The sequence below is a fragment of the Mastigoproctus giganteus genome, chromosome 9 (genome assembly GCF_048544385.1).
Source record: "Mastigoproctus giganteus isolate SK-2022 chromosome 9, ASM4854438v1, whole genome shotgun sequence".
Lineage (NCBI taxonomy): Eukaryota > Metazoa > Arthropoda > Arachnida > Uropygi > Thelyphonidae > Mastigoproctus > Mastigoproctus giganteus.
The window spans coordinates 29794629-29818700 of record NC_143583.1 but is presented as its reverse complement, the minus strand read 5'-3'; the positions used below and the strand labels follow the sequence as shown (position 1 = coordinate 29818700).

The 24072-nt window shown below is 36.9% G+C and overlaps 1 protein-coding gene across 1 annotated transcript in view; it reads right to left on the bottom strand.

Annotated features, from left to right (window-relative positions):
• LOC150080128 (leucine-rich repeat-containing protein 58) overlaps positions 1-24072 on the bottom strand; it is a 58193-nt gene that overhangs the window by 3911 nt on the left and 30210 nt on the right. The window contains exon 3 of the mRNA XM_090381548.1: positions 17604-17793. Within this exon, the coding sequence (XP_090237674.1) occupies positions 17604-17793 (190 nt within the window). The remainder of the gene's footprint in view (positions 1-17603; positions 17794-24072) is intronic.

The following is a 24072-nucleotide window of genomic DNA, read 5'->3' as shown; positions in this document are numbered from 1 at the left end:
TGAGATGTTTTGAATTAACAGGAGCAAACAGAAAAAAAAAAAAAATCAAGTCAACTACTGAGTGCTGGGAACTCAGGATAAAGGGTCCATAGTCACAAATGGTCGTTAGTGTAGTATCTCAAATAGAGAGTAATAGAGGCATGGGATGCAAGAAAGCAAGCATATGAGCTTATGCAGTATCGGCCAAAAATATAAATAAAAAAAATTCACACACCCATTACCTCTAAAAGTTTGTCCAGTTCCTCCTTGAATTTATTTAAGCTATCAACTTCTATAACTACAGATGGAAATTTGTTCCAGCAATTAACCACCTGCTGACTAAAGGCAAATTTCCACACATCTATTCTTCAACAGTCTTTCCTCAATTTGAATTTATGCCCTCTTATTTTAATCTGAGCAAGTGGAAGAATCTCATGAATTCAGCATCTCAAAAAAGGCCTTATTCACCTCAATCAGATCACTTTGCAGCTGCCTAGTCTCCAGCTGCTGGAATTTTCAGAACTTAAGCCTCTCTTGGTAAGAGGATCAATTCATTCCCCTCACCAATCTTGTTGCCCTTCTCTGTACACACTCAAGCAAATCTACATCCTTCCTAAAATGAGGCCTCCAGACCTGTACACAGTACTTAAGGCATGGCCTGACCATTGCCTTATACAAAGGGATAATCACCTTTTCCCTGCTAGCAAAATTCCCGTACATCATTGACAAAACCCCTGGAACTGCTCTGTCACCCTAAGTGTAGTACCACACAGTTGGTATGTTCCTCTGGGGTTACTTCTGTACATATGCAGTACTTTACATTTGTCAACATTAAACTTCAGTTGCCACTTCTCAGCCCATCTGCCCAAATTTTATAGATCTTGTTGCAGTAGCACACTACCATTACTGTCATTAACAACTCTGCCAACCTTTGTATCATCTGCAAACTTTGACACTTAGCCTGATATACCTTCATCAATATCACTGATAAATATACAAAATAACTACTTAAGATGTAGTTTCGGTGGTGGGCCCAACACCGAACCCTGTGGGACTCCACGAAGAGCAGCATCCATTGATTACCACCCTGTCTTCTCCCACTCAACTTCTTTTATCCAATGTAGCAACTTACCCTTAATACCATTCTGCTCCAATTTACGCAGTAGTCTTCCATGTGCAACAGTGGCAAAAGCTTTCCTGAAATCCAAGTATATGATATCAAAATTATTTTTTGCATCCAGTTCCTTTGTAACTACATAGTACCCACTCAAATTTGTCAGACAAGACTGTCTCTTAACAAACCCCAGCTGTGTCTGAATTATTGCTGCAGTCTTGTCTAGATGATCCTGCATGCATCTTTAACCAGTGACTCCATTATTTTACCTGGAACAGTAGTTAAACTAACTGGTCTGTAATTACTCGTGTCACCCTTCGATTCCTCTTTTGTGAATTAGAAATACATTTGCACATCTCCAGTCCATGGAGATTTCCTCTGAGTCCAAGGATGCTCTCATAATTATGGCTAGGGGTTTGCTTAGTTCCTTTGCCGCCTCCTTTTATATAACTGGATAGATCCCATCCACCCCGAGTGCCTGTTGAAGTTAAACAATTTTTGTTTAACCTCAATTTCTCCCCCAATTTGTTCTCAGTTATTACAAAATCATTAAAGCATCCTGTTACAATTTGATAAACTTCTGGCATTTTCCTTCTTTAATAACTCCTCATGTGTGAATATAGATGCAAAATATTCATTCAGTTTGTTTGCTATCTGAGCAGGATCATCGATATCAAGTGGACCAATCTGATTCATCCCCTTTTAGAGTTTATATAAGTAAAGAAATCCTTGCTGTTTTTCTTAGCATCCTCAGCCAAAGATTTCTCGTAATCTGCCTTTGCTTGCCTAATCTCCTTTGTGACTTGATTAGACTAGCTTATGTCTGCCATAAGCCTCTGTGTCACCTGATAATTTATATGCATCCCATGCATTTTTCTTCTGTACCAAGAGTCTCATTAGTTCATTTGACAACCATTTAGGCCTGAACCTTGAACGATATTTCTTAATAGGTATGAAGAGTCTAATAGCTTCCACGATTAATCCTTGAATGCAAAACTCACTTAGAATTTGCTATTGGTAACATCATCAGCTGGTCCCACCATATAGAATTTAAAAAGTATCTTAGACCACTGTAGTCACCTTTATGGAAGCAAAAACCCTTTCCTTTACCCCTGATGATAATCATATCTTTAAGTAAATCCTACATCAGTACACTGTGATCACTGCCACCTAGTGGTTTCTTTATCTACAAATTCTTAATACATGAATGACTGCTGATAACCAGATCAAGAATATTACTCTCTCTGGTTGCCTTTTGAACATGCTGCTGCAGAAAACAATCATCCAATAAATCCACACAAGCCTAGCTAGTGTGCGAGCTTTGTGGTAACTGAAAAAAAAAGTTTCTAGTACCCTGGCTTGGCCTAAAACCAGAAGAACTAACGAAAACGTTGTCCGAGTCTTTCCAGTTGTTGTGAATGACAAGGGTGAAGAAGCGACTTGAAGTTCTTCAAACAAAAGAATTCCAAGACTTCAGTAGATTCAGCCTTTAGAAAATTTACATTAAAGTCACCAAAGATGATAGTAGCTGGAAAAGTGGATTGTGTGCTGTTAGATAGGACTAGTTAAAGTTTTGTTATTTGTTTGTTATTTGGTTTTTAGGAGCATTAGCAACTAAGGCCATATTGCTCCAGGATATGCAGTGGTCATTCCCTGACCTTTCCGCATCCTCCATATTTGGTGGTGACGGGCTCGAACCCCGGTCTAATCAAGAAGCGTGTGCTACTAGATAAAGTAATTTTAAAGCTATCTCAGTAGTACACATAGGGAACTTATAGAAGATATCTTCTTCTATAAGGGAACTTATAGAAGATATTACAGTGACTCAGCAGGCTAGTGGCAAGCATCAGCTCTGCCCGTATTTACGAGATTGTTACAGGCCCAGATCACGGCATTGTAGCCAGGGTTAGCAGATGTCTTAGGCCCATCTGACCTCAGTAAACCCCAGTAGAGGAAAATTTTCCTGAGGACTGCTCCATGTCTCCACAGCCATGACGAGGTCTGACGCGAGTACAGCTGGGTCAGCAGCCAAGTCTTGGAGATGCTTCCTCAAGGAAGGACTGCACATTGTGGAACAGCACTTGGACCAAGCGTGTTGGGTGTTCCTCTCACAAGAACCTGCATATAGGTACTAGTGGATCCTACCACAGCCGGGTTATCTTGACTACCACTGCATTAGTCTGGCTAGGAGGAATGGGAAGTTTGAAGCCCTGCTCACAATGTACAAACCATCCAATGTACAGGCTCTTGAACAGGCCACATACATCATTGGAACTATTGGAAACTGGGGCCAGTGAACCTGGAGGACTTCATCTTTTAACAGTGTATGTACAGGTGTCCAACTCCCTGTGCCAAGATGACGGCGATCATTAAAAGATATCTGACTCTTCTTTGCCCTACCTGATGCTTTGTTGTCAAATTCAAACCAGAGGCACAAAGGCCCCATTTCTTTGGTTACTTTGTTCACTCCATAGTCTATTTTTCTCAATCCTCCAGTGGTTCCATTAACGAAACCATCGGATGGGTCTGTGTTGACAGTAATCATGTACCGAGCATTTATTTTGAGGTAGGCCGAAAGTGTGAGTACTAGGTAGAGTTGAGTTTTGAGCACCTCTTTTGCTTGCTGGTTTGGTTCACCAGTCACAGTGTCTATAGCCTTGACAATAGTTCCTTCCATGGTCATGTTGGACAAGGTAATTTCATTGTATGTATTAACCTCTACATTGCTACCAAAGAGACGAACGACCCCTTCGCCCCCAGATAAAAGCTCACCATGAGTGAATGTTCTTGACTCTAAAAGGGATATGTCATATTGTTAAGGGCTGTGGCAAAAACAAGATCATCTCTCTGCCAACATTTCAGTTAACTCAAAGAATTAAAATTGCTCCCAAATGGTCGAACCAGCCAATAGAGCCAAGGGGTTGGCAGCGTTTGGTTGAAATATCCAGTTGTCCACTACTTGTGGAAGCTGCCTAAGGTCTCCAACTAAAATTAAGGAAACACCTCCAAAGAATGTGGAGGATGGAACAGCTGTTGAAATCTCCTGTTTACTTGATGATATGTTCTTGCACCCACCATTGAAATTTCATCAATGATCAGAAGGTGAAACTTGGCCAATTTGCAAGCCAAAGTGTTGGCAGTACTAGCAGAGAGCTCAGGCAGTATGTTTTCAGCTTGGGAAATCGGCAGAGCAAGGTCAGAGTAGAGAGTTTGCCCACCAATACCAAAGGCAGCTTTATCAGTTGGAGCAGACAGGAAGATCTGCAGTTCATCTGAGTCACTTCCAGCTTCTTTGTTAAAATATATACTGAGGCACTGGTAGATGGCTGTTATTAGGAGACTGTCCTACTCCAGTGCCACCACTGACGAATCAGTAAATTGGAGGAATAGGAGGAGAAGCAGTCTGAAAGTGGTGAAATTTTTGTGAAACAACACATTTGTCTGTCCACTGTTTAATTTTTGACTCAGTGAAAGAAATTCTTCTTCTGGAAGAGCACGTAGCTGCGCAATTTTAGCCAACAGATCACGCCCTTGATTTCCACCAGGAAGATTATATCATCCATTACATCTCCACGTTGTTCCTCAAATTCAAAGTCGCCTAATGGAAGGCTACGGCGCCTTTCTAGCAGCGTCTGCTTCTTGTCTCTCATTTCTTCAGCTTCATTCACAGCTGCTAAAAATGCCACGAACGCTTCTTCACCACACAGTTTATTAAATTTTATACTTTCTTGATTACATGACATTGTTCTTCAAATATTGTTTTCAGGTCTAAATTGGACAAAGCAACTCATTTCTTCATTTCGCCAAGGAAGGTATAACTTAAATTGTTCCCAATAAAAGTTATCCGGATCGGATCCTGGAAACAATCACATCGGCAAAAGCGGATTATTCTGGCTTTCTTCCTGCGTCTGACGCTCATCGGCATTCTTAAGGGCCATCCAACTACTTGTTTCTTCATCATCCTCTTCATTATCACTGTCATTATGTTTGGTTACTTCTGTTTTCGATGAGCGAGGTGCACGCTTCATATAAGAATAAGTTAGGTAGCAAGAGTCATTTTCTTGAATTCGTTTGGCCGGCCGGTTAACGTAATGGTCAATAATGCTTGCAAGAAAAATGTTTCTGGGTGGAAAAGGTCACACACATAAAAACTGTTAACACTTTTATGTGGCACCCTGGCTTTTTACGTAATTTGTCTATAAACCTGGAAAAAAAAAAAAAAAAATTAACATCACTTGCAAGGTAAATGATACACAGAAATATAAAAAAATAAATAAATTTTAAAAAATGCCGTATCGGTTCCTGTTTCAGTGTTACAACTTATCTATTCTCTAGACTCCAAAATTCCCTAGTCCATGATAAAGGCTATATCATGGAACTAAGAGCTAACTAAATTTTAAATGTTACATTTTTTGTTCTTCCTCATGCTAAAATTAAAAAGAATTGACTATTTTCAACTACATTTTTGTTGTTGACCAGTTATTGTTCATTATTGCAATAATGATGTTAACAACAGAACATCAGATCTATTTTGTAGACTGAATACATTTGAACAGATGGTGCAAGTGTTTTTGCCAATATCACTGGGGATACCTTAATGGTTCAGAGAAACTGCTAGTTGTGAAGGGGGAGGGATGGAGAGAGAAAGACAGACAGACAGACAGACACAAAAAAAAAAACATTTAGCTGATTATATGGGTCAAACTAATGCTTGCACACATCAAGAGTTCTTGTTTGTTGCTAGCTGCCAATATTAGAAATATGTTCTGAAGGTAGGTAGCAATTTTTCAAATGAGTAGAAAGTTGATTCTAGCAAAACAAACTTCATGGGGTGTTCCAAGGTAGACAGAACTTAATCTTAACTGCATCTACAGTAACATCAGGAGTGTGGTCAATAAAATAAGCAAATTTGAACTCCTGGTTCCATATCTAAGTGACATAATAGAGCTAATGGAAGCATTAGCCAGAAATTGGTACAATATATTTAGAAAGGATAGGAAAATGGAAGGGGTGATGGGACCATGCTTCTTATCAAAAGAAACTTGAGCATGATAAAAGCATTCCCAGATTCAGAAGTCATGCATGCTAGTCAGAATCTGTGCAGCGTGAATTAGTTGGACACATAGATATAACTCAAGTGCAATTAATCTACAGGCAAGAAGTTGCATTATGACGAGAGCCTTACGTGCAAATGATTTGGTTTTTTAATGGTGCAAAAAGGACTAAATTGGCTACAATGCACCACATCACACATGCGAGTCTTGTTATGAGCAATTTAAATTTTACCCCAGCTGAATGGAGCAAGTGGGAGGGAAACTCACCATGAACAAACTTTTTAAATCATCTAGAGGAGTGTTATTTGTATCAGTGTTAAGTACTGGAGCAATTATGTATCTGAGAACTCTTGTTGATTTTTCATCACCCACAAACGAGATGACATCACAAGGCTCACAGCTCTAAGTTGGATGATGAGGAAAGAGTTGTTAAAAGGCAAAGGAATGGGTTTAATTTTAGAAAATGAGATTATGACAGCTTAAGATGTTACATGATCTATCAACTGAGGAGATATCACAGAGAGTGAGAATATAGAATTATGGTATACCTTTAAAGTTATATAATAGAAGCCATGAATGCACATGTAAAGTTAAGAAAATACAGCATGAAGAGAATGCCAAGATGAATGAATAATGAGCTATCCAGTTTAATAAGGCAGATAAAGTTGGCATGAAAAAAGTTAGTGATGAAAAGTACTACTAAAGCATATAACAACTACAAGTTGATGTGTAATAGTACTACAGAAAACAGGCGCCTCCGTAGCCAGGTGGGAAGGAGCAGCAGTGCGTAGCACACGCTCCTTGATTAGACCGGGGTTCGAGCCCGTCACCACCAAATGCGGAGGATGCGGAAAGGTCATGGAATGACCACCGCATATCCCGGAGCAATATGGCCTTAGTTGCTAATGCTCCTAAAAACCAAAAAATAACAATAACTACAGAAAACATTAGGCTGGCAAAGGCAGATCATGAAAAATTGCTGGCTATAAGAGCAAAGAACAGGGACAAGTTTTTTGCATATGTATATACAAAGCAGAAGAACAAATCAAATCAAACCCTTGTGTAATGGGTGTGGGAAAGTCTTAGATAGTCCAGCTGATGTTGCTAATGAATTGTACAGGTAATTTGTAAAACTATTTGCATTGATATTTCCAGATGAAGGATCTTCCATGATGTGGAGAAGCTGCAGGAGTGACAACGGAAAGAAGGAAATTAGCAAAATTGAAATTCAGAAGATTATTTGAAAAACCTTTCTAGTCTAAAAGTGAGTATGGATCCTGTGGTTGATTGCTTATACCCAGTAATTTGGAGGGAGGTGGAAAGAATGTATTGAAACAGAAAGATTCCCTTGGATTAGAAAAGTACTAATTATACACTTGGTGATGAATTTAAAACTGATTTGAGAGTTATATGAAGTTACATGAATAGCATTAGTTCCATAGACCGGTAGCAAAAAAGGTTTGTTGACGTTGTAACATTTTTACCAGCATTATTTGGAAAAAAGTGTTACATTACCTAGAAATCGTTAAGAAATCCAATGTGCATGCGTTGTACTTGTTGCAGGCAGTAACGCAACAAGTACAACGCATGCACCCAAGAAAACTCGATTGTACGCAACAAGTACAATTGAGCAGTAACATGCTACATTATACCGTTATATCAGCATAATGATTAACACGCGAATGACTGTGCCAAAATCTACCAGCATTCGAAGCAATATCGTGAAAGAAAGAAAGGGGGAGTTGGACAGAAATGTGAATCTAGATGAAATTCAACAAGAGTGTTTCGTTATGCCTTGGAGTTCTCAAACTGCACCAAAAAAAAAAAAAAAAAAAAATTCTAGCTGAAATAATGAAGAATATTGTGAACGGAAGGAAAAAGAAATTCAAACTATTCCAAATCATAATGAAATTCAAGCACAGAGTTCTACTATGCCTGACAATTATCAGGAATCTAAAACTCCAGCAGAACGAATGAAGGAATATAGTGCACGAAAAAAAGCAAAATTAGAAATGGCTAATAATGAGATTCTTGATTACATCCCTAGCGTCTACGTGAGCTGACAGTGAGTGTGAAAAACTAGTGTACAAAAACCCATTTGGATTTAGTTGTAATGTTTGTGATCATTTATGGTTTCAATTAGATTTGAAACCACCTCTAACAACTTCGTATGAATTACTTCAAAATGAATTTCATTTACAAGAAGTGAGTTCTTTCATGACGTAATACACGTCATGAAAGTACTCATTCACAAAATGTCAGTGACTGAAACTGCATTTTCAGTCACTGACTGATTTGAAAGTCAAACTGTACATGATTACTACAAATATAGATGTGGTCGATGGATTGGTAAATGGAGCAATCGGTACTTGAGTATATTTCAAATTTGAGGACTGCGAAACAGTTAAACAAGTATGGATGAAATTTCCTTCAAGACTGAAGGTTATGTCAAGAATAGGACACAACCTTCAATCTCGTTATAAACAATATGTGAAAGAAACATTTACCTAGTCAATCCGTACCTATTATAAAACGATCAATGACGATTCCATTCAACAACAAAGGAAATTAACATGTAGACATACATAATTTCCTTTAGTATGAGCTTTGACTATACATAAATCTCAAGGAGGGACCTTCGACAAAGTTGTATATAATTATGATAAAGGTCATCAACAGCAACTTGTATACATGGCGTTATCTCGAGTGACCTCATTGCAAGGTTTATATATTACAAATCCCCACGATGATTTCGCCTTTTAACACGGCAAAGCTACTAATAATATAGAACTTAGTGCTGAACTAGATCAATTGAAAAATAAACTACCATCTCTACAGGATGAATGAACTGCAAGATTCACACAAAGTGGTATATCTATATCGTCAATGAACATACAAAGTTTCAATATCGCAAATGTACATGTTGGGGCTTCTCCGTAGCCAGGTGGGCAGGAACAGCAGTGCATAGCACACACTTCTTGATTAGACCGGGGTTAGAGCCTGTGACAACCAAATACGGAGGATGCGGAAAGGTCAGGTAATGACCACCGCATATCCCCAAAACAATATGGCCTTAGTTGCTAATGCTTCTAAAAAACCAAATAACAACAAAAACGTACATGCTGGCGATATGGAAATGGACACCATCTTGCAGCAATCCAAAACATTAAGTGAAATGTGGTTGGATAATGATGAACATATATTACTTAAACTATTCCAATGTGTGACTCAATTTAAAAGGTCAGGTGTTCGTAGTGGTGGTTTTGTGATATATCAATGTGAAGGTTCAACTATCATCAGTACACACACATATCTTTGCACAACATAATAGCAGCAATGCGACAACGGTATCAGATGAAATTGGAGACATTTGTGGATCTTTGTGCAAATTCAATAGTGAATCTATCTTCATCGTTGCCATATACATCAGTCCAGGGCTGTCGTTAGATATAATTCAAAAATTCATAAACAAGAATTTGATGCCGTATTCCATTGAAGATGCAAAATTATTGGAAGAGCCAATGGATCGTATACCTATAGTTCTCGCTGGTGATTTCAATCTGGAATTAAATTCTGAGGCTGGAAAGAAGTTTTGTAAATTTATGAAAGAGGTTTTCAATTTAGATATTAAGTCAAATACTTTAGTAAATACTACACGTAATGGAACAACAATTGGAGTATTCACTCAGGAATTTATCTTATACGAATTATTTCATTGTACACTAGTACAATGAAAAATTCCATTCATTGTACTGAAATTATTTTTTCAATAAAAATAATGCAGCAATACTTTATTTATTTTACTGTACCAGTTTCATAATGAGTACCTGCAGTAAAGAAGTTTTTAACGGCTGCCACTGTGACATTATCAGCAACTCATTATGTATCTGGTACATAATTTAATTTATTTTTGTTATCCTATTGATGACTTATTGAAAACTTGCTTGTAGACATAGGGAGGTCATAATCCCACTGTATAAGACTGTACTTTGAATACTGTGTTCAAGTAAGGAGAACACACCTAAAGAAGACATCAAGAAAGGGCCCAAAGACAGCAATGCATCTGGTAAAATTGGCAAAAGAGCATACAGTCAGTCCTCATATAGCACGATAGTTGTGTTCCTAGGAACCCTCGTGCAATGCAAAATCGTGCAATATAAACAACAGGCCCTATGGGAAAAATAGGGTTAGGTGCCGACCACCCAAGATTGAACACACATTGGTAACCAAAACATTACCAAACAATAAATAATCGTAATAAAATACTTACGTATTTTATAACGATTAAAATACGTAATAAAAAATATTATAATTTTTATAATATTTTATTATTATTATATTATATTTTATTATAATATAATAAATAAAAAATACGTATTTTTTACAAATAAAATACTTACGTATTTTATTACGACTATTACGTAATAAAATATTGCTAATGCTTTTGCTTCTATCGTAAGCAAACTTGTTTTTTGTTTGATTTTCTATCCAAACAGATGACAGCCGTTCCATCTCTACCAATTCTTTGTGTCTTAATCTAATGGTTTTTAATTACACTTTGAATTGTTCCTGCTATGAAAGTTTTTTATTTTCTCTGCATTCTTTGTAATTCTCAGTGTTGCCTCATTTAGGTCTGTAGCACGTGCAATATCACATGGTCTTTCATTTCGCTCAAAGCGTTTCACAATATCATATTTTTTCTCTATCGACAGAGGCGGAGTGGCCATTAGCCTTACTGGGGAAACCCCGGTGTGATTTTGGCCATAAACCATATTATGAGGCCACTATAAATTTTCCCGGGTAAGAATTTTTGACCCAGTCTGCCTCTGTTTATCGATATTGCTTTTCTTTTTCTCTCTGAATCTGCAGTGTCTTCACCAGGATGCTTCCTTTTCACACCTTTTAAGTGTTTTACTAATTTTTAGGGAATAAAGCACAATTACAAAACGAGGAGGCACTCTTGATACACATAAACAAAGTTGCGTGCATGTAGCAACTGAATAAACAACACCGTAAAGGTAGAGATACACTATTAACACCTCACATTTTACTGAAGCACATTTCTGGGGGTTACTACCATAAAACAATAAAAACAATTTCCAGTTGCATTTCTGCTAGTGGAATCTGTTATAAACTGGTAGTAAACTCTATCTAATTGCATTTGCGATTATACTGATAGCTGGAATTGTGTAGGTTTTTACGTTATTATGGTGAAATGTGTTTCCCCTTCACTGATATAAAAAACAAATACATTTTCAGAATCTTCTCTTCATTCCTATCGTGTTGCGTTTGGTTGGGGTGATTCTGCCATTTCTTGTAAACACAAAGGTGAATCGTGCATAAGCGAATTCGGTTCGTGTTATATAAGATATCGTTCCCCTATTTATAAATCGTGTATGATCGAATTCGTGTAATATGAACACGTGTTATACGAGGACTGACTGTACATATGAGGAAAGACTTTAAATATGTGGGATACATAGCTTGGTAACTAGGCACTTTAGAGGAGACCTAAGTGAGGTGTATAAAGTTCTGAGAGGAGAAAGCAAACTTAAGGGTGAAATTTTCACTTTTATAAAAGATTCCAGAACTAGGGACCATAAAATCAAATTATGGTGGAAGAGGTTTAGTTTGGAAGGCAGGAAGTTTACTTTTAGCAAGCATATTGTTAATTATTGGAATAAGTTGTCTCCATGGCTAGTTAAGGCTGATGATTTGGAGAAATTCAAAGGTTAGCTGGATAGGTATCTAGAGTCCTGTGCAAAAGTCTTAGGCAGATATTGAAATCCTCGGTGGGATAAGAATTGTGTAGTATAAAGCAATAAAATCGGCTAAAATAAACATGTTGTTGTTATTTGGTTTTTAGGAGCATTAGCAACTAAGGCCATATTGCTCTGGGGATATGCGGTGGTCATTCCCTGACCTTTCTGCATCCTCCGTATTTGGTGGTCACGGGCTCAAACCCCGGTCTAATCAAGAAGCGTGTGCTACGCACTGCTACCCACCTGGCTATGGAGGCGCCTGGCTAAAATAAACAAAACATTTATTGCAGATCAAAGTTAAATTACAACAAAACAAATATGAACAGCATCTTTAATATTTCGTATGTCCACCTTTTGCTTGCAAAACTGCTGATATTCTGTTAGGGATACTAGCTTGAAGTTTTTGTAAATATTCATGTGGAATATTGTTTCATGCATCAAGCAGACATTCCACAGTTCATCTGCTGATTTTGGCTGCCATTCCACCTTCTTCCTGTCGAAGTAATCCCAAATAGGCTCTATAATATTCAAATCTTGGTTTTGAGGTGGCGACTCCATTAGCTGCAGATCATTTTGATCCTGTTTTCTCTTTATGTAAGATTTTACTATTTGTAAAATAATAAGGAGTTTACCTCAATATAGTACGCAGAACACTTCCGTATTACAGCTCTGATTCATACTATGTAAGATTTTACTGTGTTAGCAGTGTGCTTAGGATCATTGTCGTACTGAAAGATGAAGTTTCAACCAATTAGCATCGTGCCAGAGGGCACAGCATGGTGAATCAATGTTTGTATTTTTCTGCAGTCATTGTATCATGGATATGGATTCTAACCAAATCACCGACTCCACTTGCAGAGATGCAGCCCCAAACTAGGACAGATCCACCTCCATGTTTTACTGTTGGTTGTAGGCATTGCTCTTTCAATTGTTCTTCTTTTCTTCTTCTAATATACTGCCTTTGTTTTGTTCCAAAAATCGAAACTTGACTCTTCACTCCAAGACTTTTTTCCACTGTTCGGTTCCCCAAGCTCTGTAACTGTTGTGCATATTTAAACCTTTTAGTTTTATTTCCTTTCCGTAAAAGTGGTTTCCTGACTACAACTTGAGAGTAGGAGTGTGCTATAGGCCTACTGACTCTGTGAGTATAATAAGAAACTGTACAGCGAAATAAAGTGGGCCAGTAAATCAAAGAGTTTTATAATGGGGGATTTTAATTTCCCAGATATTGACTGTGTGGGTTGGTCACTCACACACTAGCAAGGCTTTTGTGGATTTATTGGATGGTTGTTTTCTAAATCAGCATGTTCGGGAGGCAACTAGAGGGAGTAATACTCTTGATTTGATTATCAGTAGTGATTCTTCATGCATTAAGAATCTGCAGATACAGGAACCACTAGGTGGCAGTGATCACAGTGTGCTGAAGTGGGATTTACTCAAGGAGGTAACTACCATTAGGGGTAAGGGGAAGGGTTATTGCTTTCGTAAAGGTGACTACGATGGTCTGAGACAGTATTTAAATTCGATACAGGGGGACTAACTGAAGATGTTACCAACAGAAAACTCAAAATGGGAAGCATTCAAAGAACTTATCTTGGAATGCTACTAGGCTTTACATACCAACTAAGAAATATTGTTCAAGGTTCAGGCCTAAATGGATGTCAGATGAACTAATGAGACATATGGCAGAGAAGAAAAATACAAGGGATACATATAAATTAACATGTGACACAGAAGCCTATGATAGATATAAGTTGATCTGTAACCAAGTTACAAAGGAGATTAGGCAGGCGAAGGCAGATTACGAGAAATCTTTGGCAAGGGATGCAAAGAAAAACAGCAAGTTCTTTACTTATGTAAACTCTAGAAGGAAGGGGATGAATCAGATTGGTCCACTTGATATCGATGGTTCAACTGTTGATAATCCTGCTCAGGTAGCTAACAAATTAAATCAATATTTTGCATCTACATTCACATATGAGGAGTTATTCAGGAAGGGGAATGCCACAGATGAAGTAAACACTGGCAGTGAGCTAGATGATCTTGTAATAACTGAGAGTAAAGTTGAGGAGAAATTGTTGAAGATAAATATAAGAAAGGCACCTGGGGTGGATGGGATTTATCTAGTTATATTAAAGGAGGCAGCAAAGGAAGTAAGCAATCCATTAGCCATAATTATGAGAGATTCCTTGGACTCAGGGGAGGTACCCACAGACTGGAGATGTGCAAATGTAACCCCAATTCACAAAGTAGGATCAAAGGCTGGTGCAAGTAATTATAGACCTGTGAGTTTAACTTCTGTTCCAGGAAAATTAATGGAAGCACTGGTTAAAGAAGCACTGCAGGATCATCTTGACAAGAATTCAGTTATAGCTCAGACACAGCATGGTTTTGTTAAGGGGAGGTCTTGCCTGACCAATTTGATTGGATACTATGATGTAGTCACAAAAGAATTGGATGCAGGGAATAACTTTGATATTATATATTTGGATCTTAGAAAGGCCTTTGTTACTGTTGAACATGGTAGACTGCTGCAAAAATTGGAGCAGTGTGGCATTGGTGGCAAATTGTTGCTATGGATAAAGGGATGGTTGAGTGGCAGAAGACAGAGAGTGGTAATTAATGGACACTGCTCATCGTGGACTAATGTTATTAGTGGAGTCCCTCAGGGTTCAGTGTTGGGCCCATTGTTGTTTTCTGTATTCATAAATAATATTGATGATGGTATATCAAGCTTAATGTCCAAGTTTGCAGATGATATAAAGGTTGGCAGGGTTGTTAAGGATGCTACCGACGCTGCAACAGGATCCGGAAAGGTTGAGCAGATGGGCTGAGAGGTGGCAAATGAAGTTTAACATTGACAAATGTAAAGTACTACATATGAGAAACAACAACCCCAGAGCAACTTATCAACTCTGTGGTACTACACTGACAGTGGTAGAGAATGAAAAGGACCTGGGGGTAATTGTGCAGGCAGATATGAAGTTCTCTGAGCAGTGCAGACGGGCTGCAAGAGTGGCTCATGGTGTCTTACCATGATATACAGGAATATTTCTAGCAGGGATAGGGAGGTGATTATTCCCTTGTATAAGGCAATGGTCAGGCCACACCTTGAGTACTGTATACAGGTCTGGTGGCCTCATTTCAAGAAGGATGTACAGCTGCTGGAACGAGTACAGAGAAGGGCAACAAGGTTAGTGAATGGAACGAATGGTTGCTCTTATGAAGAAAGGCTCAAGTTTTGCAAATTACAGTGTCTGGAGACTAGGCACCAGCGAGGTGATCTGATAGTGTACAAAGCCTTGAATGGTTTGAGCATGCTCGATGCTGATGGGATACTGCCTCTTGCTCAGAATAATCACCTGAGAGGGCATAAATTCAAATTGAGGAAAGACAGATGTAGGATAGATGTGCAGAAATTTGCCTTTAGCGCGGGTAGTTGGTTGGTGGAACAGACTTCCATCCCTTGTTGTGGAAGTTGATAGCCTAAATAAATTTAAGGCTCAGCTGGACAGGTATTTCAAACGAACGGTGGGTGAAGTGGAAGGGTTTTTTTTTTTTTTTTTTTTGGCTGATGCTGCATAAGCTTGCTTTCTTGCATCATATGCCTCTACCATTAAGGTCATGTCTGTTGAGTGCTCCTCTTACAGAGGAAGAGTGTACTTGGGTGGCCGATGCTTGAGCAAGTTCTGCAGCAAGAAGTGTACTTGACTTCCTTCTATCTCTAAGAGATATTATCCTAAGATATTGTTCATCACTTCTGGTCCATTTTTTTGGTCTCCCACTCTGAATTTTATCTTCCACCTTGCCACCTTCTTTGTATTTCTTCAAAATATGTTGAATGGCACATCTAGAAACTCCTGTTTGATGGGAAATTTCATTCTGAAAATTTCCTTGCTGGTGCAAAATTATTCTTATCTTGTAGCCATTGTTCTTTACCATGATGTGATTTTTTTTGTATGAAGTTCTTTTTAGGTTTTTTAGATATTCCTGTCAAAAAAGAGAAATGCACGCATTATTATATTTTATAGCATGAATTATATTGATTATCAACTGTTTTCAATATTTTACCTATAATAGACTATCAGATCACTTTCCTTCAGTATTCGGTAACCACAGAGGCAACGCCTACTTGCACATTTTATTGCCAGAATTGCTATTCGGCAACTTTTACTGCTTTCTCGAGATGCTGTGTTTATTCACCTATTATTTTAGGTTAATTTAAACATAAACAAACAGAATTATCATTTTTTAATGACCTAACATTTCTCATATCTTTCATATGTCATATCATATTATCAAGTTTCGGAAGGTGCCTAAGACTTTTGCAGTATTGTATGTGAGGAAGAAGTGTAACAGGTAGTTTACTTTATTATTATTTTAATTAATTATTATTTATTAGTGCAGTGCACAACCTCAGTTTTATCTCATCACGATAAATGCATATTTACTTTAGAACATCACCTTTATATTTAGTAATAAATAATTGAACACTTAGAACTATAAATGCACCAGTAAGAGTGAATTCCTCTAGAATGGATGTTAGTAGTTCTCAATGCTGAATATCTCTTCTGATATCATCTCCCACTACTCTACAGAACTGAACTCCAGTGACTGTTGAGACAACTGAGAAAGGATGAGTCCCCATTATTTTCCTCAAATTAGTCCAACAAGATTTAAATAAGTAGCACGGTATATTATCTCTATGGAAAGAGCCATTACTGGAGGAGTAGAAGTTTCTCTGAGAACCAGTCTCAGTAATATTAAAAAGGCCTAAACTGATTACAAGCCATCTAACATCAACTACCACATGTAATGGTCAGGATACTTTTCCTGGTGACTATGTTCAATTGTGACTGATGCTAACACTGTTTTCCATGTTTTTCAAAACATGACTGGTTACAAACATTATTTTAACTAAAATGAATTAAGTATGGTAACTTGATGAAAACTCATCTGGAGTCATCTAGAGTCCTGATACTGTGTTCAGTTAAAGAACAGACAGAAATTATACATAGAGCTTTCAAAAACTAACTAAAACATCTGTCCTCAGTGTAAAACTGGAAATGCCATTTCCAGTCTTCATTCTAAGTAGTTTATGAGAAAGCATATCATAAATGCCCTTCAGACCTAAAACCAGTGGGCTATTGTTTTCCTCATAATGGCATGTCAGTTGGCCCTTACAATCCCTATCAATCCTCTGCTTTCCCCACACACATACATTGACTGGCTGTATTTTGAGCCAGTCTGCCATACCTTGTACATCTCTGCCACTGTTGCCCTTGCACCTCCCCCCACCATTTTGGCCACTCCACACACCTACAGGCATTCTATGTCCCCTTGTCTTTGCTTACATGCTGTGCAGTATCCTCTCCATGGGTGCTGCTGGATGTACCGCTTTAGCTTAAGTGTGTGTGTGTGTGTGTGTGTGTGTGTGTGTGTGTGTGTGCCTAGTATAGAGAACTGAGGATATGTGTTCAACTTTCTGAGATCTAAACCACTTAAATAGTTGAATGTCTGTCTGCTGCTAGATATATGTTAATCATTATCAGAAACAGGAACTACTTCTGTTATATAGAACAAGTTGCTGTACTAATGTACAGCAACTTGTTCTATGGAAGGCAAGAAAGAAAAACCACAGTAAACATGCTACTCTTTCACTACCCATGACAGGAAAAAATTAAAGATGCTCACCTTTACATTTTGGATTGACACACCGTTGGGCACTGTTCAAATATGTTAGAAGCACCAGTGGAAGTTCTGCTTCTGCATACTGAAGTTTACATATTTTCACAGATCGTGCAGCTAATTCTTGGAGGGAAGGTGGGTTGTATATCATATCTCTCACAAACCTAACTACTAGAGGATTATCTCGCAAGCTCAGCTGAAAATAATTAAATTTTGTTTTAGTTTTAACTATTATATCAATTCCATTCCTTGTAAGCAATTTATTCCTTATAAGGCATTCCTTAATGCTATAGCATTAAAGAAAGGGTTCCAAATATAAACATCTAATAATAATAAAACAATGTACAATTTTATGAAAATAAAAACACAAATCTAATATAAATTACTGTTGCACATAAGTGACTGTAGAAAAAATAATTCTTTGGATTCTGGTAAGATGGATTTACTTCGCCAGGGTTTACTTCACTTTTTTTTTTTTCTTTTTTTTTTGATTTGGTAGTTGTTGGCGCATCGGCTTCTGTGGCCATATTGCACCTCCCAAGGTTTTTTGCAGTACTTTGATCCAAGCCCGAGGCGGGAATCGAACCCGCGACCTTTGGGTTGCCGGGCAGGTACTTTACCCACTCGGCTAGCCCGGTCGGCTTTACTTCACTTAATTGGGACAGCATGCCGTTTAATCAAGGCAAGAGACCACAGTACTGGAGATTTCCCTACGATTGTCTCCGACGGTACCACATGGTTCAGTCGAAATTCTGGAGGTTTTAGTAAATTTTAGTTGTTTTTCAATTACTTTCTATACTTTTATTAAAATTAGTTTTTACTGCTGAGTTTAATTTTTAAATTGGAAAAATAGTTCAAAACATTAACGTTACATTACATAATAAGGGGAATTCTTGAAATTTGGCACTATAGGTAATGATTCCTTTGTCAGTTTCTGTGAAATTATAATTAGTATATTTAATTTATAAATACAAGGGTTATCCCAAAAGTAATGGATAAAAACAGTTAATTTAAAATGAGTTTATTTTATAACATAATTTATATTAAATACCATCAATGTAGTCTCCTTCCTGCCTTATGACTGTTTCCCAATGTTAAAGTGATTTTTGAATGCCATTATCCATCTACTGAAATTAAAGTATTTTGTGGCTGTTACAGTTACATTCAGTACTTCTAAACACAGAAATCTTTGTCCACATAATGGTTCCTTCAGCTTGAGGAATAGATCATAATTGCAAAAAATCATCAGAACTATAAGGGGGATAAGATAGTAGTTCCCATTTGCAATTGGTGAAAACAAGCTGTATTCTTGGTGATTCCCTTCTATCTCTCTCTCTCTCTCTCTCTCTCTCTGTAACTCAATTTTTTTTTTTTTTTGGCTGGTGCAGCATAAGCCTCAGGTTTCCTTGCACTATATGGCTAATAATAATAATAAAATAATAACTGTCATGAGTACAAGTATCCCCATCTTCCAACATCTGTGGCCACTTCTGATGAATTTTGGTCAGAAGAGTTCACAAGACAGACAGAAAATACAAGAAACAGCACTGTATTTAGTAGTAGCTTGGGCCCAAACCCCAGTAACTCAAAGCAAATGCACCACTGCACCAAAACACTCAGCTATGGCAGCCTTATGTGGGGGCCCATCAAGCAGCAACCTTTCATTTTTGTAAGGTTAAGATTCAATCAACAGACAATTTTGGTATTCCACATTTGTTAGCTATTTCTTCACAGGTCATACATCAGTCTTCCACCAGAATAATGATAATAATGACTGCAAATGTGTTGTCCATAGATGTTCTCGGTCTACCCGAGCACTGCTTATCTTCAAGCTTCAACACTGGTTTGATCTTGATGAAACTTTGAGACCAACATGAAATCATGCTATGATCCACTGTTAACTCACCATAAGCTTCCCACAACAATTCATATATAGTGGATTCCGGTTAATCGGGGCAGCAGTTTATTTGGGGCAAATCTTAAAAAACAGAAACCAATCGAGAAAATAGCCAGGGTTTACTTCGCTTAATTGGGACAGCATGCCGTTTAATCGGGGCAAGAGACCGCAGTACTGGAGATTACCCTACGATTGTCTCCGACGGTACTACTTGGTTCGGTCGAAATTCTGGAGGTCACAACCATAAAACAATAAAAAAAATTAGCAGTCACCTGTTTATTGGGCTTTTCTGTTAGTGAAATCTATTATAAATGGACAGTAAACTTGATCTTATTGAATTTGTGGTAACACCGACAGCTGGAATTCTGTGGGTTATTATGGTGAAATGTGTTTACACTTCCGTGAAATCTTCAATCATATAAAAAAAATTTTCAGATCTTCTCTTCATTCCTATTTTTAAAGCTTTGTAACATGTTACTCCGTTCTCACTTGCGTGTTTTGTGTTACTTGCAATTTGTGTGTGCTGTGTTCTTTGTTATTGATTGCTCATCTTTTTACTGTTTTAAATTTTAACCTCCACCCACAAATGTCAGTGAACAGAAATGTCAACTAGTTCGTATGTACATATTAATTATTCCGATTTTCACGTATCATTTAATTTTTTAATTAATAAGGTAATAAAGGGTATATTTGTGCTTAATATATCTTTGCTTTTATAGCCTGTGGATAATATTCCTCCTATTTTCGCTAATTACAATCGCTGTTTAATAGAATTAAAATTCAATTCACAAAAGTGATCACAATGACCGGCGCTTACTGCACATTGTATAGTGAACAGTACTTTACTATGGTGACTCCATCGTAACGTGATTTGATTGTACAGTGAACCAATTGTAAAGGGGGGGGCTACATTGTATTTTTAACTATTTACGTGAAACTTTGGATAATTGGGGTAGCCGCTTAACCGGGCCAAAATGCACAAGTCCCGATGTGTCCCAAATAACCGGAATGGACTGTATTTTGTCAGTGTCTGAGTAAATTTTAAATTTCAATAAAAGATCTTTGATCTGAAACTGTAATCTGACTTGAAGCAATATCACCATCTGTTTTTAAAAGCCTCTACATAAATATTCAATGCAAGAACTCTGTTTCAAGCACACTAATGTTGAGGGTAAACGTCAAATTATCATCCTGAAGAATGTCAGTTGTGCAGATGTATGTGAGGAGCATGTGCACAGTGTGCATTACTTTTGGGATAAATCTCACAGTATTACTTTGTAGTTTACTTTCTCAGTATTCAAACTGACATATTAGAAGAGTAGTTCAAAAGTTATAATAATCAATAGCAGGAATTTATAGTTTCTGATTAATATCGGAGTTTGATATTTAAAGCTAGATTTGAAAAAAGAAAAAAAAATCAATTTTACTTGTGTAATGTGGCTCTGAATCATACAGATAATCCCTAAAAATTATGAAAGTATTAAATTTAAATGTATTAAAAAATTAAGCTACAAATTATTTATTTCCCACATTTTATTACAATATTGAATAATTTGTAAAATAATAAGAGGAGTTTACCTCAATATAGTAACATAGAACACTTCCGTATGATACTCTCCAGAAATTAAAACAAAAAAAATGAAAACTTACATTAGAGTAAAAAATAAATAATTAAAAACCAATTTAACACAATTAAAAATTTAGTAGGTGGTAGATGACTTTCATCAACCGGTGAAATACCACCACTTTGCTTATTGGAGGCTTGAAGTGGTGAAACCCATGTTTAGTCTCTAGAGCAAAGTTTCTGCCCCCCCTCCCCCCATACTTCTCCAACCCATGCACGGTACTTAGTACTATAGGTTTTGATACCTTTCGTGTTTGGGGTTTTCATAAAAAAAAAAAAAAACAATTTAACGCAATTAAAATTGTTTTGAATATTTTCGTTAGATTCCTTTTAATTGCGTTAAATTGATTTTTAATTGTGTTAAATTGGTTTTTAATTATTTATTTTTTACTCTAATGTAAGTTTTCGATATTTTCGTTTTAATTTCTGGAGAGTATCATAAGGAAGTGTTCTACGTACTTTATTGAGGTAAACTCCTCTTATTATTTTACAAATATTAATATCAACATAGAACATATTGAGTATTACATCTATTGAATATTTTATTAATGAAGAGTTTCTGTGCATCATGGCCCTAAATAGCAAAACATTGCATGTTTTGGTATTTAGGGTCATGATAAAAGGTTTTTGCTGTTACCAGCTCTGAAGCAACCAACTTTGTTTGCTGACCAAAGAAAAATATGGGCTCTGCAGGTTGAAACTAATGACTTTGAATGTTTGTCCTATACCTGTTGATGCTAATGGTAAAAAATATGGAAAAATAAACCAGAGCACTTAATTCCAGTCATTTCCTCTAGTCTGCCATTTCATTTTAAGTGCTCTAATTCCCATTCTAACTTGCTGCATGGCCAATCATGACGGTGGCTTCAATGACATATGGCAAAAGCTCCTTGGCAACCAACTGTGTTTGCTTGGAATATTGACAGGGACACATTATGGGGAGGCAACACTGGCAATCCCAAAGTTCAGAAATTCTGTTGGGTAGTTTATTGCCAGTATTTAGCTCAATATCAAGAATAATTTTTACTGATTTAAATATTTTGTAGAGTATCAAGCAATTGAGAAAGCTTTATTTGGAATACTTTGTTTTGGTTCCAAGATGGTTCTTTTACAAAGCTACCACTGGTAATGGAAGTGATATGCAACATTCAAAAATAATGCTTCTTTCAGTTCATGAAGTACTGCAACTGTTACCAAGTTTCTACTGGAATAGTTTTATCCTAATTATCAGATGTAATGGCTCAATTTCTCACTTTTCAGAAAGTTAGCAAATTCTGCAGTACTAGAATACTATACATTCCAATACCTTTTGTGCTTGCAGTTACTATTAAAAAAAAAAAGCTATTCTACAAAAAAAAAAAAAATATATATAGGTACTCTCACCTTTTCTTTGTGATTATCTGTGGAAGTGTGATGTGATCTGCTGCTATGAAACCCTTCTTTTAATTGAATTCTTGATCCTTAAATGCTAATGTAAAATTAGCCTTATGATTATTATTTTGGTCTCAATATTTTGGGTTGTTCAATCTCATGACTGACAACTCAAAATAAACAATATAATCTTAAGAAATTAGAAATTTTACAACATAGACTTACTTTACAGGCATTAGGGAGGAGGGAAATGAGGAACAAAAGCAGAACAGAGAGTCCATGGAACCGAAAAGTTGTCTGAATGCATGGTAAGCACTTGAGGGCTCTGAGATCTGTCTGTATTCACAGAATTAAAAAAATTGTGCATATAAACAAACAGTACATGTATTTCTTATTTATTTTATGGTTTTTTGTTTTGCTAATTACAATAGTATGAATTTCTATAATTTTTATCTTAACTTTTGAGCCAACTCTGAGGAGCTAAGCTAACCCACTGTTTATAACCTACTCTGTGACTGCATGGTTTGCCACTTGGTATTCATTTGAAGAAGTCTTCTTTCACGACCTGTATAACAGGCTGGAGGAATTTCTAAAGGTCTTTTCAATTAGAACTGCAGTTAGCTTGTTTCAGGCAGGAGGAATGGGGGGGGGGGTTATCCTACGAGTTATTCAGGTTTTTTAGCCTAAAAAACATGAAAGCTGACCTATGAACACACCTCTGCACAGACATGATACACAATGGCATAATATAGGCAAAATCACAGATGTGCCTAAAAATATTTATAATATTGTTTCAGTGAGAAAATGGAGGTTAGTACCACAATCTATTTTATGAAAGAGCTTTTGAGAGAGAACCGATTCGTAATTTGTACTTCATCTAATATGATAAAATACAATAAAAATAAGAGTAATAAAATGCAACCTCAAAAATTTTAAAAATTCAAGAATAAAAGGAAAAGCCATTATTAGAATTAATTTTACCAATTTTCAGGCCAGGCTGAAAATTCTCAAGAAGAAAAAGGGTCAAATTTTTTGAAGATTATGCTTGCTGAATTTTAATTCTTTAGTTTATGAAAAACAGAAGATCATCCTTAGGTTCTGTCTACTAATAAAATTGTGCAAAAAGTGTTTTCCTATAAAATTTTACCCTAAAGAGTTGTAATAATGGAGCCATAGCCCAAGACATCAGAATTGAAAAGGAACAGGGATGGGCAGTATGTTGAAGCAGATAATATTGAATCAGCTTTGTAATATGCCATATGATACCAAAATAGAATTCTATTCAAGGGGTGTGGATTCTGAATCTCGTTAAACTAACATGCATCTATTCATGTTAGAACACTACAAACAACAGAAGCCAGTGTTATTCTAAGTGATAATTCTTCACAGATAAAATCCCTTCCATTTACTAAAAAAGCAGTGCCTACTTGTTTCAGCACCACAGAGAAGTGCCACAAAGCACACAGAAAGGATCTTAACAAATATAAGTGACACCAAATGTGTTAAATGGCAAATTTTTTTTTTTCTTTCAGCCAGAGAGTAACTGTTGGAACAAATGTCCACCTGGTGTTGTGGAAATGGAT